Source organism: Rhodamnia argentea, chromosome 4 (assembly GCF_020921035.1).
Source record: "Rhodamnia argentea isolate NSW1041297 chromosome 4, ASM2092103v1, whole genome shotgun sequence".
NCBI classification, from domain to species: Eukaryota; Viridiplantae; Streptophyta; class Magnoliopsida; order Myrtales; family Myrtaceae; genus Rhodamnia; species Rhodamnia argentea.
This window is the reverse complement of record NC_063153.1, coordinates 8,661,152-8,674,778: the sequence shown is the minus strand read 5'-3', so window position 1 is coordinate 8,674,778 and position 13,627 is coordinate 8,661,152. Positions and strand designations below refer to the sequence as shown.

The 13,627-nt window shown below is 37.7% G+C and overlaps 2 protein-coding genes across 2 annotated transcripts in view; both read right to left on the bottom strand.

The window, feature by feature from the left end:
• The window catches only part of LOC115729525 (disease resistance protein L6-like), a 160,652-nt gene extending 150,882 nt beyond the window's left edge, over positions 1 to 9,770 (bottom strand). Inside the window, exon 1 of the mRNA XM_048277614.1 lies at positions 9,704 to 9,770. The gene's annotated coding sequence lies outside the window, so the exon portion shown is untranslated. The remainder of the gene's footprint in view (positions 1 to 9,703) is intronic.
• Positions 1,406 to 9,612, bottom strand: LOC115731877 (disease resistance protein L6-like). Its single transcript, XM_048278004.1, has 6 exons — positions 9,554 to 9,612; positions 8,801 to 9,391; positions 7,448 to 8,597; positions 6,529 to 6,810; positions 1,971 to 3,880; positions 1,406 to 1,600 (listed from the first exon to the last, which is right to left on the bottom strand). Exons 1-6 carry the CDS (start codon positions 9,610 to 9,612, stop codon positions 1,528 to 1,530), a joined length of 4,065 nt encoding a protein of 1,354 aa, XP_048133961.1. The 3' UTR covers positions 1,406 to 1,527.
• Positions 9,771 to 13,627: the final 3,857 nt, after the last annotated feature.

Sequence of the window (13,627 nt, the reverse complement as noted above, 5' to 3'; positions counted from 1 at the left end):
TAGATACTTGCTTCAAATAGTCGAGCTCCACAAGTCTCGAAGGTTCTTTTACTGAGTTCAGCAATCAACTTATCTGAAAGTAAATTTGTGATCAGCGAGTATAAATTTTGTATCCATTCTCTCTCACTCTAGAGTTAGATTTAGATTTGGGTGTTCTTTCATTCAATCTAGAGAAAGATTTGAGATTTGCAAAGCATTCTCTATGTTTTTTCAATCTTTTATTGTTATTGTGATCTGTACACAATGATAATGTTGGAGACACTGAACTTGGTGCGCACCATCTTTTGTCAAAATCGTAGTTACTGGAAAGAAATTTCTTGAGACGTACTCATCATCGATGCTGGTGCAAGATTCAATGATCAATCACCATTTTAGTTTTGGTGCTATTACAAATTCATGCTTTTGGGATGTACTAATCTCCCCAAGCAATATCAAGTTGATTTATTTTTTAGATTTACTTATTTTATTTGCTTAATGGAATTTGCATCTTTGTTTTGAAGCTATATGCTCCCTTTTTACATAAAATGAAGATTTCCGTTCTGATTAAAAAAAAAGTCCGACCCAACTAACTATTCAAATTTATCACTCGAGCCGGTGAAAATAAGTAACAGAATCATCAGTATATAGTGATCCGAAGTTGGTGTTCTTGATGGAGTGGATGAAATTGGACCCACCCACTACACTTGTGGATATCATTATTCATTCAACGTCAATTTTTTCATTTCAACCCATGGGTCTAATCCATATTTCAAAGTAAGATCTTGAGAAACTAGGGCACATTCTCACAAGCTGTTTCTACATCACGGCTGGCATTGTATTATAAGCATTTTCTAGGATAAATGGTGATGATGTAGCGCCACACAAGTGCTACGTCAGAAAAACTTTACAAAGAAAAAGAGAAACTAAACACTCCAAAAAAAAAAAAAATTTCCAGCTCTGACAAACATAGAATCTAAAAAATGACAAAGTACAAGCCCAAAGTAGATGCATCAAAACAAAAGACGAATTAAAGAAGCCCGCGGTGACGGTCAAATTCGATAGTAAGCGACCGCCAAGATCCTCAAACAACCAGGATAGTCTCCCAATTGCACCAGAGATTTCAACTGTCAGATTTGTATGAACAGTCAATTAGTTACCGTGAATGGACAAGAACATCAGGTAACATTTTTATGGATAAACAGTCAATCCTAGCCAGTTTCATTTCTTTTGATATTTCCAATTAAATCAGGCAGATCTACTATCTTTAACAGTTTGCAATCCAACTCCACCAGCAATTCAAATTTTCCCAGACGCATATGGGAGTTCCTTTTCTTTTGTTGCAGAGCACGCTTTTCTAACCCTCTAAAAAAGCATGGGAGGTCATTGATATACCCTGCAGATATGCTAACCTTGTAAATAATGAACCTACGCATTAGCATCGTAAACCAACTTCATTACCAAATGAAACAGAATGCAGTTGGCGAGAAGTTCATTACCCTGACAGCAAATCCATTCACCTTTTCTATGACAACCGACAAAAAGAAGGCTTCAGGAGTCACCGTCTAACGATTTCCTTGCTTTATAAACCTCTGCAACGACCAATTGAAGTACTTCTTCGTAGCTGCAGCAATGCACAATTCAAGGACAGTTCATTTTTAGTAGGACAAACAGAAATTTAAAAAGGATATCAAAATGACAATCTAATTGTTGATCTGACTTTTCAAACCACCATAACTTGAAGATATTTAACTCGGAAACAAAAGCAGAGGAAAAATGAAAGAGTAAGCGAAAAAATTGTGCAGCTGTGGACCACAATGCAATTTTGTTCTGTTCAACCAGAGAGTTCCTCCAGATATTATAAACTAGAAGGATCTACTTCTAATTCTATAGGATTGAATTTGCTTGAGTGGGCAACTATTTATATGCAAAAGGGTTGCATTGCAGTAACTTTGAAACTGTCTGAGTTGGGAAAGTTAGATTGAATGACTTACCTATTATTTTTCAAGACGAAACCCCTCATTGCTGCAACCTCAATTAAGGCCTCTTTCCATGACTTCACTTCATTGTGGTCGAAGTTCATCCCGTGCTTGTCGAGGGCATTGTTATATAAATTAGTTTCGAGCTTAACATCATCAATTTCCACGTCGAAGAAAATGGGGAGGATTCTTCTTTTCCCCTTTGATTCTGCTGTACATTTTACCATGCAGGCAAGTTCACGGAGACACCAATGACTGGAAGCATAGTTTCTAGAGAAGACGGGTATGTAGATATTGGAGCTAGCAAGTGCTTGCAGAATCTTTTCCCCAATCCCTTCTTTGGACCTATAGTCATCGAGACTACTGTAAACAGAAATTTGATTGTGGAACATCCAATCGTGAAGATAACTGACAATGCTTCGATGAGTGTCTACTCCCTTAGAACTCAGGAACACGTCGTACATAGATAATTTGTGGGAAAGCCAGGTCGATCTGGAGATGTCGAACAATCTTTCCAGGATAGTGTGACCACAAGTATCCAACACCCAGCTTTCTAAGCCCTCGATGCCCTCAATGGGTCGTAAATTTGGACAAGCTTCTAGATCTAGATGCTGCAGCTTACCCAACTTGGATAAATTGGGTAACTGTCCTATTAAATCACAACTGGAAATACGGAAGTATTGCAAAGATTCCAGTTCCGACAAACCTTGAATCTCAACTAGTCTACTCAAGCCCTCCAATTCCAAGCGCTCTAGACTCCTCAAGAGTGACAAACCAGGTATTTTCTCAAGGGATTTACATCTACGTATGAACAGTTCCCTTAAATGTGTTAGGCCTGGATCGACGGGTAGGTGTGAGATTGCACAGTCAATTACATGCGGAACTGTCAATTTTGATAAGTTGGAAAAGTGTGGCAGCGGACTAATACCTCTAAGTTTCGGGGTCGACAAATGAAATGGAAGCTGATAGGACGGTTGCTCTCTTGTCGAAGCTGCTTCAATTTTTGAATGATAGTCCCGCCAAGTAGAGCGAGGTATATTTGTAGAACTGCTCAATCTTTGTAATTCCAGATGTTCCAAACCGGTGATGCATGAAGGGTCGGGGACAAGAGAGAAGTCTAGAGCCCGAACCGCAAGGAATTTCAAACTTGATGGAAGAGCTGGCACTTGTTGAAGCTCAATCGAACCCACTTCAAGTTTTTGGAGATCAAGACCACTTATCTCTGCAGGCAATCTAGAAACACTAGTAAATGCTAAGTTCAATGTCTTCAAATGACGTAGCTTCCCAATTTCCTCCAAGTTTTTATCCGTCGGATCCCAGGATTGATGGGCATATAAACCTTCAAGCATCTCCAGTCCTCCAACAGTTCGAGGAATCTCCCTTATCTTCGTTCTACATAAACTCAACACCTTTAGTTTCTTTAACTTTCCGATAGAATCGGGTAGTTCAACTATGCTTGAGCTTGATATATCCAATTCTACCAACATTTGCAACTCCCCAATTGAGCTTGGAAGTTCCTTTATCCCCACGCACTCACGTAAAGTTAAGCATGTGAGATTCACCGCCCCTCCAATTGAGTCCGGAAGTTTGCATATTTTAGGGTGGTAGCTTAATCTTAAACTCAACAAAGATTTCAAATCGCCAAATCTCTCCGGAAGCTTCAAGGGTTGAAAATTTTGGGGCATGATGATCTGCTTCAAAGATTGTAGAGAACTGATTTCTTCAGGCAACTCCCCAAGACAACTACACCCTTTGATATTCAAAGTCTCTAGGAGTTGAAGTTTAGAAATGGAGGGGTGAATTGTGATCAAATTGGAACACCGAGCAAGTACTAACGTCTCCAAAGACGTGAAATTAGAGAAGTCGGGTGTCCTCCTCAACTTTGTGCAATCCGTTAAATCCAGAACTTTTAATTTTTTTGTCATCTGCAGAAAAATAAAACATGAAATTAAAAAGGACTGAACACATCAATCATCCTAGATCTGTTATGTAAGCAATTATTTCATTTTTGTATTGCAATGTTTACTAGCAAAAAGTACAACTCGGTCGCTTCTAACACTTCGAGGAAAACGGAATAATCTTCCATGGTAAACATGCACCATCAATGTCATTGAAAAATTTTAAGTCCTTTTTTATGAATGTATTGCTCATAACTAAGTCTTAGTGGTGAAACAGTAAGTTAGCAGTGAAATTCATAAGCTACTATAGATTTATCGTGATAAAACAGATACATTGTTCGTAAAAAATCACTGGTAACCGATACTTCTAGTAAAGCATATAAATAATAAATTCATATTCTACAAATGGAAAAACCTGCTAATTTGTTAAAAATCATAACACACACAAAAAAAAAAAAAAAGGCTGCTTATTATCTATCGGGGAAACCCGGGTAAATCTATTATTTCATTAGTCTTTTATCCAAGCTATACTCGTAAAACCAAAATAAATCTAATAATCTACTACTATTTTATATTAAAAGAATAGTTTTCTATTCGTAAGTTACAATCATCAACCAATAGTACTAGTAAACTATGTAAGCAATTCATAATCCACTAGCTGAAAAACGTGCTTGCTTGTCAAAGCGAACGACACCTCGTAGTGTGTACTGTCAATTATTATATCTGTATGTTACTGAAAAATAAAACTCGGTACTCAGTAAAATCAAAGCAATGGTTATAACCTACCAACCATTTACCATAGTAAATGGTATTTTGTTTGTAAGTTAGAACAGTTAAACAACGCTATTAGTAAAGTATCTACGCAAACCATAATCTACTAATTAATGAAGGGGATTACACGTGATATTAAAAAACAATTGGTAATCTGCTATTAGGTTTGATGATACTAAAATTGTTATAAACTAAAAAGTTGCCTATCATTGCTTAGTTATCAATGATATTTCACATTTGCCATCTATCAGGTTTACAAGACACAAACGAGTTTTCATTCCGGCAATGAATTTATAGAAATCTGAATAGCCCTTGAAGTTTTAGTATTCCCATGATTTGAAAGTCTTTTAACTACACGAGAATGGGGCACTTCTACATATCCCTCACTCATGCATCTTCTCGACGTAGAGTAAAAAATGAATTTAAAAAAAAAATGGTACAGCATAGTAAAAGAAATTTACGTGGTAACGATACTTCGCCGTGATCAAGTCTCAAAAGTGTCTTAGAAACACAGTACAAGATTCTACCAAACGAACGAGGACAGATTGTCAATCCGAAACATATTATACAATAGTCAATTCAGTTATAAACATTTTAATTTTGTCAATTTAATCCTAGACCTTTTGACAAGTTATCAATTTAATCATTTCGGCCAATTTTAGCTAAAAATCATTCACGTGGCGGTCCAATCAACTCTGGTCGTCCTACGTGGCATAGCCGGAGTTGAAATGGACAATTTTTTTATTTTTTATTTTTTATTTTTATATTTCTTTTCTTTTTTCCTTCTTCCTCCATTAGTCACATAGCCTTGGCGATGGTCGACAACCGGCCACAGGCGAAGACCGATGAGGTCGGCCTCACCCAGCCACTATTGACGTTTGATCTCGACGAATCTAGTCAAGTCGGCCTGTCCAGCCTTTGGGCGAGGGTTGACCCTCGTCAAGCTAGCATGGCGAGGTCAACCCTTGCCTAATGATGATGAGGTCGAGCCTTGCTTGGGGCGGGGGAGGGCTAGTGAGATCCGTCGAGGACCTTGTCGGCCAAAGCAAGAAGAGCAGAAAGAAAGAAAGGAAAAATTAGAAAATTCAGAAAAATTTTAAAAAAAAATGTAAAAAAAATTACCACGTCAATATGCGGTCGTGTCACGTAGGGCGGTCAACGCCTTTTAGGACAAAACTAGTCGAAATGGCTAAACCGACAAATCACCAAATTGATTAGCACACTAAATTGACAAATTATCAAAATAGTGAGGACTAAACTAGAACAATTTAAAGATTTATGATTAAATTGGCAAATCATCAAAAGTTTTAGCACTAAATTTGCACAATTGAAATGTTTAGAACCGAGTTAGACGCTGTATAGTAGTTTTATGACTTTTGGACAATTTTCTCAAAGGTGCAACAATGTCTTCCTTTCCCTTCTTTAATAAAGAAGAAGAAGAAGAAGAAGAAGAAGAAGAAGAAGCCAACGGCCGTCCATTTTCAGCCAAAGAAGACCTTTAGACCACACCAAGCCATAAAGCATCCAAAGTCCAATCTCCAAAGTAGGTAAATTTTTAATTCCTCAAACCAAGGTGGTAATGGATGCTTGGTAAGTACTATGGATTGGGAGTGCGGATTTTACGCATATCATATTTATATGTCACTCATACTGAATCAGTCTGTATTGAATATATGAATATAAAGCAACAATGATATTCTGCTCGTAATATCATTTTCTGATGCCATGCGATTCTATAGCTTCCTCTCCTTTCTTTTCAAATGCGTTTAGCTGGTTGTAGTTGACTCTATATGTTAGACTAGCCCAAAATATTTTATATCTGGGGAGCACACCAAGGATGTGTACCACACATTGGATGAGCTGTAAAGATGGAATAAAGGTGAATGAACTAAGGCATATCGTACCTGGATTTGCCTCCACCCACCCCAATCATCTTCGATATCACTTCTTGAAAGGTCTAGCACGACCAAATTAGCAAAATGAAAACTCTCCGCATAAAGTACCTTATGCATAATTTCCCAAGAAAACCATCTTAGATTCGAAAGAAGATTCTCGAAGTTGCCAAAAAGGTCAACACCTTTCACTCGAAGGAACCTTAGGTTTGGTAGAGCAGCTAATTCTTCAGATGCAATGCTGCGGTTGCAGCCATCGGAAGTCAAGCTTAGTGCTTCCGCATCTTCATTTTTCTGCATATCATGGACTCAATATTGAGCATGCAACATACGGTTTACAGAGCTACAAGAAGAGAGGACCCAAAAGCCCAGTCAAACAATTTCCCCAATAGTTGAGCTCGCCACATACGCTTTCCAAAACTATTGCAAACTCTTTTCCCCAACAACCTCCTCTTCTACATAAACTAAATTTTCGAGTCTAAAGGTATCATATTTTCGTTTTCTTCTTTTCCAGAAATACAATTTACATAGTCAAAGTTTTGCTTAGTTTACTCTAAAAATTGGTGTTGAAAATAATATTAAAATTCTTGATAAAGCAAGTTTTTTTTTTTTAATTCATTTTACCTAGATCACAGTAAACTGTTCGTTGTTTTTTTCCACTTTTCAGAAAAGCTACTTTTCTATAGACTAGAACCAAGAAAATAAAGCCAACAGTCGGGCAATCTCTTTCGGCTCTCCCTTCAAACTTTGATACCTTTGACCAGAAGGTTTGACAGAGAGAAGTAACCCCCCCAAGGCAAAAGCAACATTAAACAAAGCTACCTATTAGTATTGGATGCATATTTTAACCAAATTGTGCTTTAAGTGGGAAAGAAAAATTCAAAGAATTTCTTGAATCAAATATTTTCAAACATATGCAGTTCCTGTTTACCTTTTTTCCTTCCAGTAGCTTTAGGGCATCCTCAGAAATCCACAGCCTACAAAACTTGCGAGGATATACTCGAAGCACAATGTCCCTTCCAAAGTCACGAACTTGGTCGTGCATCCAAAACCTATTACCATCTCTAATTTTGATCAAGGACCTTTGAGAGAGAACCCTTATTGCAATGGTGGGAAAGTATCCACAATCCTTCCACATGATAACCGGATATGTTCCTTCGGCGCCGATGAAAAAGCAAGCTATATCCAAAAATACTTCTTGGTGCTTATCCTCTAATTGTTCATAACTTATCATTAATGTATCTCGGACATCCTTAAAAGGACCCTGCTTTAACTTCTTCAGTGTCTCGTCCCATACTTCTCTTCTTTCCGAATGCCCCAAATATTTGCCCCAGGAAAAAAGATTGGACCCTATCACAGCTACAGCCAAAGGAAGCATGCCCACTGTACAAACAATTTCTCTTGAAAGAGTTTCATATTCTTCCACAACAGAATCACTTCTGAATGCATGCTTATAAAACAATTGAAGAGCTAAATCAGATCTCATTTCATGAACTTCATAGCACAGAATTCCTTCAGGTTGGTTAAGGACCTTTTTACTAGATGAGTCCACTTCAGTCATCGGGATGCTTTCGTCCCTAGTTGTGATAATGATTCTGCTACCAGAACAAAACCAATCAGATTTTCCAGCGAGTTTTTCGAGTTGCTCTTTGCTGTCTAGATCATCAAGAACAATAAGTACTTCTTTATTACTCAGCACTTTTTTTATCATCCTGATCCCACTGTCAACATCTTTAATTTGGTTAGCAATCCCATGACTGGCCAAATCTGATAAGAACTTTTTTTGCAATTCTAAAAGACCACCATGAGGTTGTGATGATGCCCGAATATCATCAAGGAAACTACAGCGTTCAAAGTGAAAAGATAGTTTGTTGAACATGACTTTGGCAAGAGTTGTTTTTCCAACACCACCAATGCCGTGGATACCAACAAAACGTACACCACCAGAGCTAACATCCAACAATTTCATTATGGCTTCCATACGAGCATTATCTTCAACCAAATGGTCAGTCACAATTACATGTCTTGTATTAAGCTTACGGCAAACCTCTTCAACAATCGATTCAATTTGTTCTCCTTGGCTGCAGCAAAGCATGAAAGCTTCGTTTAAGTCAAAGACACGATAGACTACAGGACTTTAGGGAACATATGGATACATAACCCAACTATTTCAACTACTTACACAAATGCAAATCATAAATGAAATGCCCCGATGCTTTTATGTTCGGATATTTCAAAGGACAAATTTTCATCCAGTGGAATGTAAAAAGTCGGGGGAATTTACCGTTTGCCATTGAGTTCACGTCCAATTATACCTCCAACCGTTTTGAGGGCACTTTCCCATCGCTTCAATTCATCGGAGCCAAACTTCTTCATCTTCTCGAGCTTGCGTATGGCTTTTCTGTATAAATCAGTTCTGAGCTTCACATCATCAGCCTTCACTTCATAGAAAATAGGGATGATCTTTTTCTTCCCATCTGAATTTGAGGTGCGTTCTACCATGCGTTCTACCTCCTGAAGACACCATGGACTGGAAGCGAAGTTTGGAGAGAAGATGGGTATGTAGATTTGAGACTCATCAACTGCCTTTAAAACTTTACTGATTCTTTCACCATCTTCAAGTTCGTCACTGTCGAGGAAAACGCGAATTCCGGCACGTCTCAAGCCATAATAGAGGCAATCGGTGAATCCATTGCGAGTATCTGGTCCCCGAAAACTCAAGAACACCTCGTACTCTTCTCCAGACGCATTTTCCGTTCTTGACGTTGACTCCGAGTCCCCCCTTAATGCCTCGTTCTCCTCTCCAGACCCACCGTCCATTCTCGAGGTTGATTCCGAGTTCCTCCTCTTTGATTTCTTGAGCTGTCTCAGGACCCTGCCAAAAATTACAAACACTGGTTTCGCTTGAATCTAAATCGAACAAGCAGGCTGAATAGCATCAAACGTGTAAACGAGCAATTTTTCCTTCTCTTTTCTTAGTGGGTGTGTTCTATCAGTCAACAAGAGCTCCAACAGAAGTCGAATGAGAGCTACTTACAGTCCTCCTACAGCCAAAGTGAGAACGGCGACTAGAGCCTGACCTCCATTGAATCCCATTCTGTGAGCCGATCCTCTGAGCTGTATTCACTCAAAGAAGAGGACGACGCTTCTGTAAAAAGAGTAAATTGGGAGGAGGAAGATCGACTACACCTTCTCAAGGTGAAGAGAAGACGGGGAAAGTCAAAGGCAGGGAAGAAGAAGAAGGCGAGTTTCTGGGAAACAGAGGACGAGGCTGTCTGATTCCTTTTTGGTTTCATAAAACAAAAGTGGAACGAAAAAGTAAAAGCAACGTCACTTCATTTGTTTTACAGCTGGTTAATGCAATAGTAAACTTGTGAACGAAAAAGTACATGCCTTTTTTTTTTTCACCTGACCTATGAGTAAAATGGCAAGTGGCTTGGCCCAAAAAAGTACAAGAGCTAGAAGACAGAGCAAAGGTGGGCTATTATTCTTTGCAACAAAAGAACCACCTTAAGTAAGGATAGAAATCATTCGACCAAAAAAAAGTAAGGATAGAAATCCGACCCAAAGAAAAAAAAAAAAGTAAGGATAGAAAAAAATAAAAATTCAAAAAAAAAAAGTAGTGTGGTTGGATACTGAATGGTGTTCTTTATTTTATTTTTATTTTGGTATCGAATGGTGCTTATTCAGTCAACTACTTGGTCTCTCCGAAATCAATTGGCCAAACTTGGAGCATCTTTTTGCTGCTCAAGAAAAGCATCTTCCTTCTCTTTTTTTTTTTTTTTTTGGTTACCATGGTTAATCATCGGTGCTATTAATAACAAGAGTAGGTCGGGTAATAAAATATGGAAACCACTACAAGAAGTTGAGTAACTTATTCATTATGTCTATTATTGATGACTGGCCTTGGCCAGATTTGGAGCATCTTTTTGCCAAAAAATTATCGTCTTTCACTACTGTTTTTGCCATCTACAATCATCTCTGCAATCCAAGGTATTTAATAATGTCTGTTTCTGGACCTTTGTTGTAGGAACTATATGTACATGTGGCTTCCCCTGCTGAGACCAACATTTATTCGGGATTGGTACTTTTGTAGTACCTTTTATGTAGACCTGTCAAACTTGTAATTGAGTCGGCCAAATTACCGCATATAACCAGTTTATGGCCTGTTTATTGCGATACAAAATTCTCAATCCATACTCGACCTAATGCATAGCAAACCGGACTTTTATTGCTAACACACTTTCATATCTAATTCAATGAAGTCGGTCTATTTGAGGAGAGAAAGGAAACATAAACGCAACTGATATTCGAGGAGATGACAAAGAAAAAGTCAATGACATGCCCCCACAGCGCTTGTGCTCATTGCATTTTTGAAATTCCTTGACAAAGGCAACATGAAAACACGCCATTGAGCGGGATTCTTTTCTGGAGAAATCCCTCCTGCTTAGCACTAATCGCACATCATCTTCTCTACCAAAAACACGAAGCTCATCTCAAGCTTCTCAAAATCTCACGCTGCAATCCCCGGTGTTTGCATGCTCACCTACCCTAACTCTGCTCTATATAACCTCTTCCTGATATCAAAGAAGTTGAATGGTTGTTTTAGTACTAAATTTGCACTAGTGTCAAATTCCATGAGAAGGGCAAAATGAGACAAGTGAAAGATATTGAACTCGGGACATCTGCTTTGAGTTGCTGGACTGATCAAGAAAGTACTCAGAACCGTGAGTTTGAGAAATTAAGGTATTAGGTGTTTTGCTTAAAACATCAAGTAAAATATGATACGAATCCATTGATGCAAACATTTCGGATAACGCAAGATTAAGGACCCAATACCCACAAAAAAAAAAAAACCCAACATTAGAATCTGTCACAATTTTATTTTGGTCTCATAAAAAATCTCAATTTTTACTTTTGCTCAATTCTACCGGCATAATACCCCACAAAACCCCAACTTTAGCATATATCCCAATTATATCCAAAACTTTTTTTCTCATAAAAAACCTTCAATTTTTACTTTTGTCCCAATTCTATCATTGTTAACCTTCCGTTCATAATCACCGTTAGTTAATATTACGTAGCATTTTCACATCATTAATGAATTATAACTTAGCAAACTGGCATGAAAAAATTTCCCAACTTCTCTTCTACTATTTGCTTGCCTAGCACATTGCCGGGAGATACTGAGCCACTCAAGAGGGCACGTTTTGGACTCTCTCCGGCACTTAATATCCAAAGAACGGCTAGACGTAGAGATCAGATTATTTGAACGAAACGACTTCAAATCTCATCATCCTTGAAACATGTTGTTTTCAAATTTCGAAGATTCATTGATAAGTTCGGCGAGGAAATTTAAACCACATAGAATTAACGAATGATTATTATGCACGGAAGGCTAATGGTGGTAAAATTTGGACAAAAGTAAAAGTTGAGAGGTTTATGAAACAGAAACAAAAATTTGGATATAATTGGGAGGACATATACTAAAGTTGTGGGTTTTTTGGCTATATGAGACAAAAAAAAAAGTTTTCAATGTAATTGGAACAAATGATAAAGTTGGGGTTTTTTGGGGTATTAGGCCAAGATTAACTCAGAGTGTCAACATGTTTATGAATGCATGCGTCGATGCATTATCATATTTATTCGTCTATGCTTCTTGGATATTCTTTGCGATTTTGGTCCAATATGATTGAGTTAATAACAGGTGGAAAGGTTTAGGACCGAGTCAAGAAACTTAAAAGGTTTAGAACTGAATTGGAAAAAGTGCAAAAAGTTTAGGACTTTTTTGATAATTTTTTTCCCAAAATAGTTATAGTATTCCCCTAATAATTACTGCTGAACTAATTAAGGCAATTGAGTTAGATTTTCACCTGCTTTATGACTTGTCCGCATTGCACGAGATTATTTGGTTTTTTTCCGATTTTTTTTTGTTCAGATTTTTTTCCGAGCATTGGCTAGCAGAGTTCAATATATGATCCTATCCGTGTACGTTGTAATGCTGTTAAAATTCTAGGGACTACTTCTTTTGTTTTTTTTCCAGTTTCAGCTTTTCGAATGAAGTCCAATGGACCGTTCCATCGGCTCGAAATGGAAGTTGCTATCCTCTTTCTTTTGGAAACGTCCTTGGAATTACTACATAGTTGTAACATGTTTGGATTGCTAGGAATAAGAAATCATGACAATTACATTATAGTCTCTCATTGTGAGTGACATTTTTTTCCTCATTTGACCATCCTTCTGCCCTGCTAATTCAGGTTCAAATGAGAATATTCCGAGAGCAAAACAGGCCCTAATATATCACAATCGTACATGTAAGCGAGTGATTAGTGTTGTAATCGAGCTATTAAAACAAAATTTAGGGAGAAAAAATAAGGGCGGCTCTATCTCCACTCCTTGCATGGCTTAAATACTCCCTTTCACAATGTACTGACTATATTACCCCTCGATGTGGAGCTCATTTTGATTTTTTTTTTCTGTTTCTTTTTTTTTTCCTTCGTCTTTTCTTCTTCCTGTTCTCACTTGTGTTGAGAGGCATCGCCGGCTTCTTCATCTTCCTCCTCTAAAACCTCTATGCACACAAATGGATACATTCCAAGCAGAACATGGATCAACCCTAGAACAGCTCTTCCCTACTTTTTGTCCATCATGTTTTCTTCTTCTATTTTCTTGTTTTTTTTGTTTTTCTATAGTATGCTTATTATGATCGAGATGGAAAATTGTCTAAGTCATCCGGTTTCCAAAGATAACGAAGGAAGCTTTCAAGAGTGCATAAATTAAGTACAGGTACAGTCAAGTCCATGAAGGAGGAGAATATGTGGAGTAGTTTCTAAAGTAAGTTTACTCATTTCGTGTCGAACAATCAAAAATCGGATGCATGGCGGAACCTCTTTGAAATTAGAATACCTCGATGACCTCGATTGGAGTGATATGAGAAATCCACTCATGATCTTTAGTCTGTGAATGAGAAGCCACTTTTGTTGCTAATGTTTCTAAATTCAGTCAAATATCCCGTTGCTCGATTTTACAAGAAATTAACAGCTATAATAGATGGTACGAACAAACAGATAATTTGATTGCGAGCTCTTTGAAATTACTCATATAGATGAAA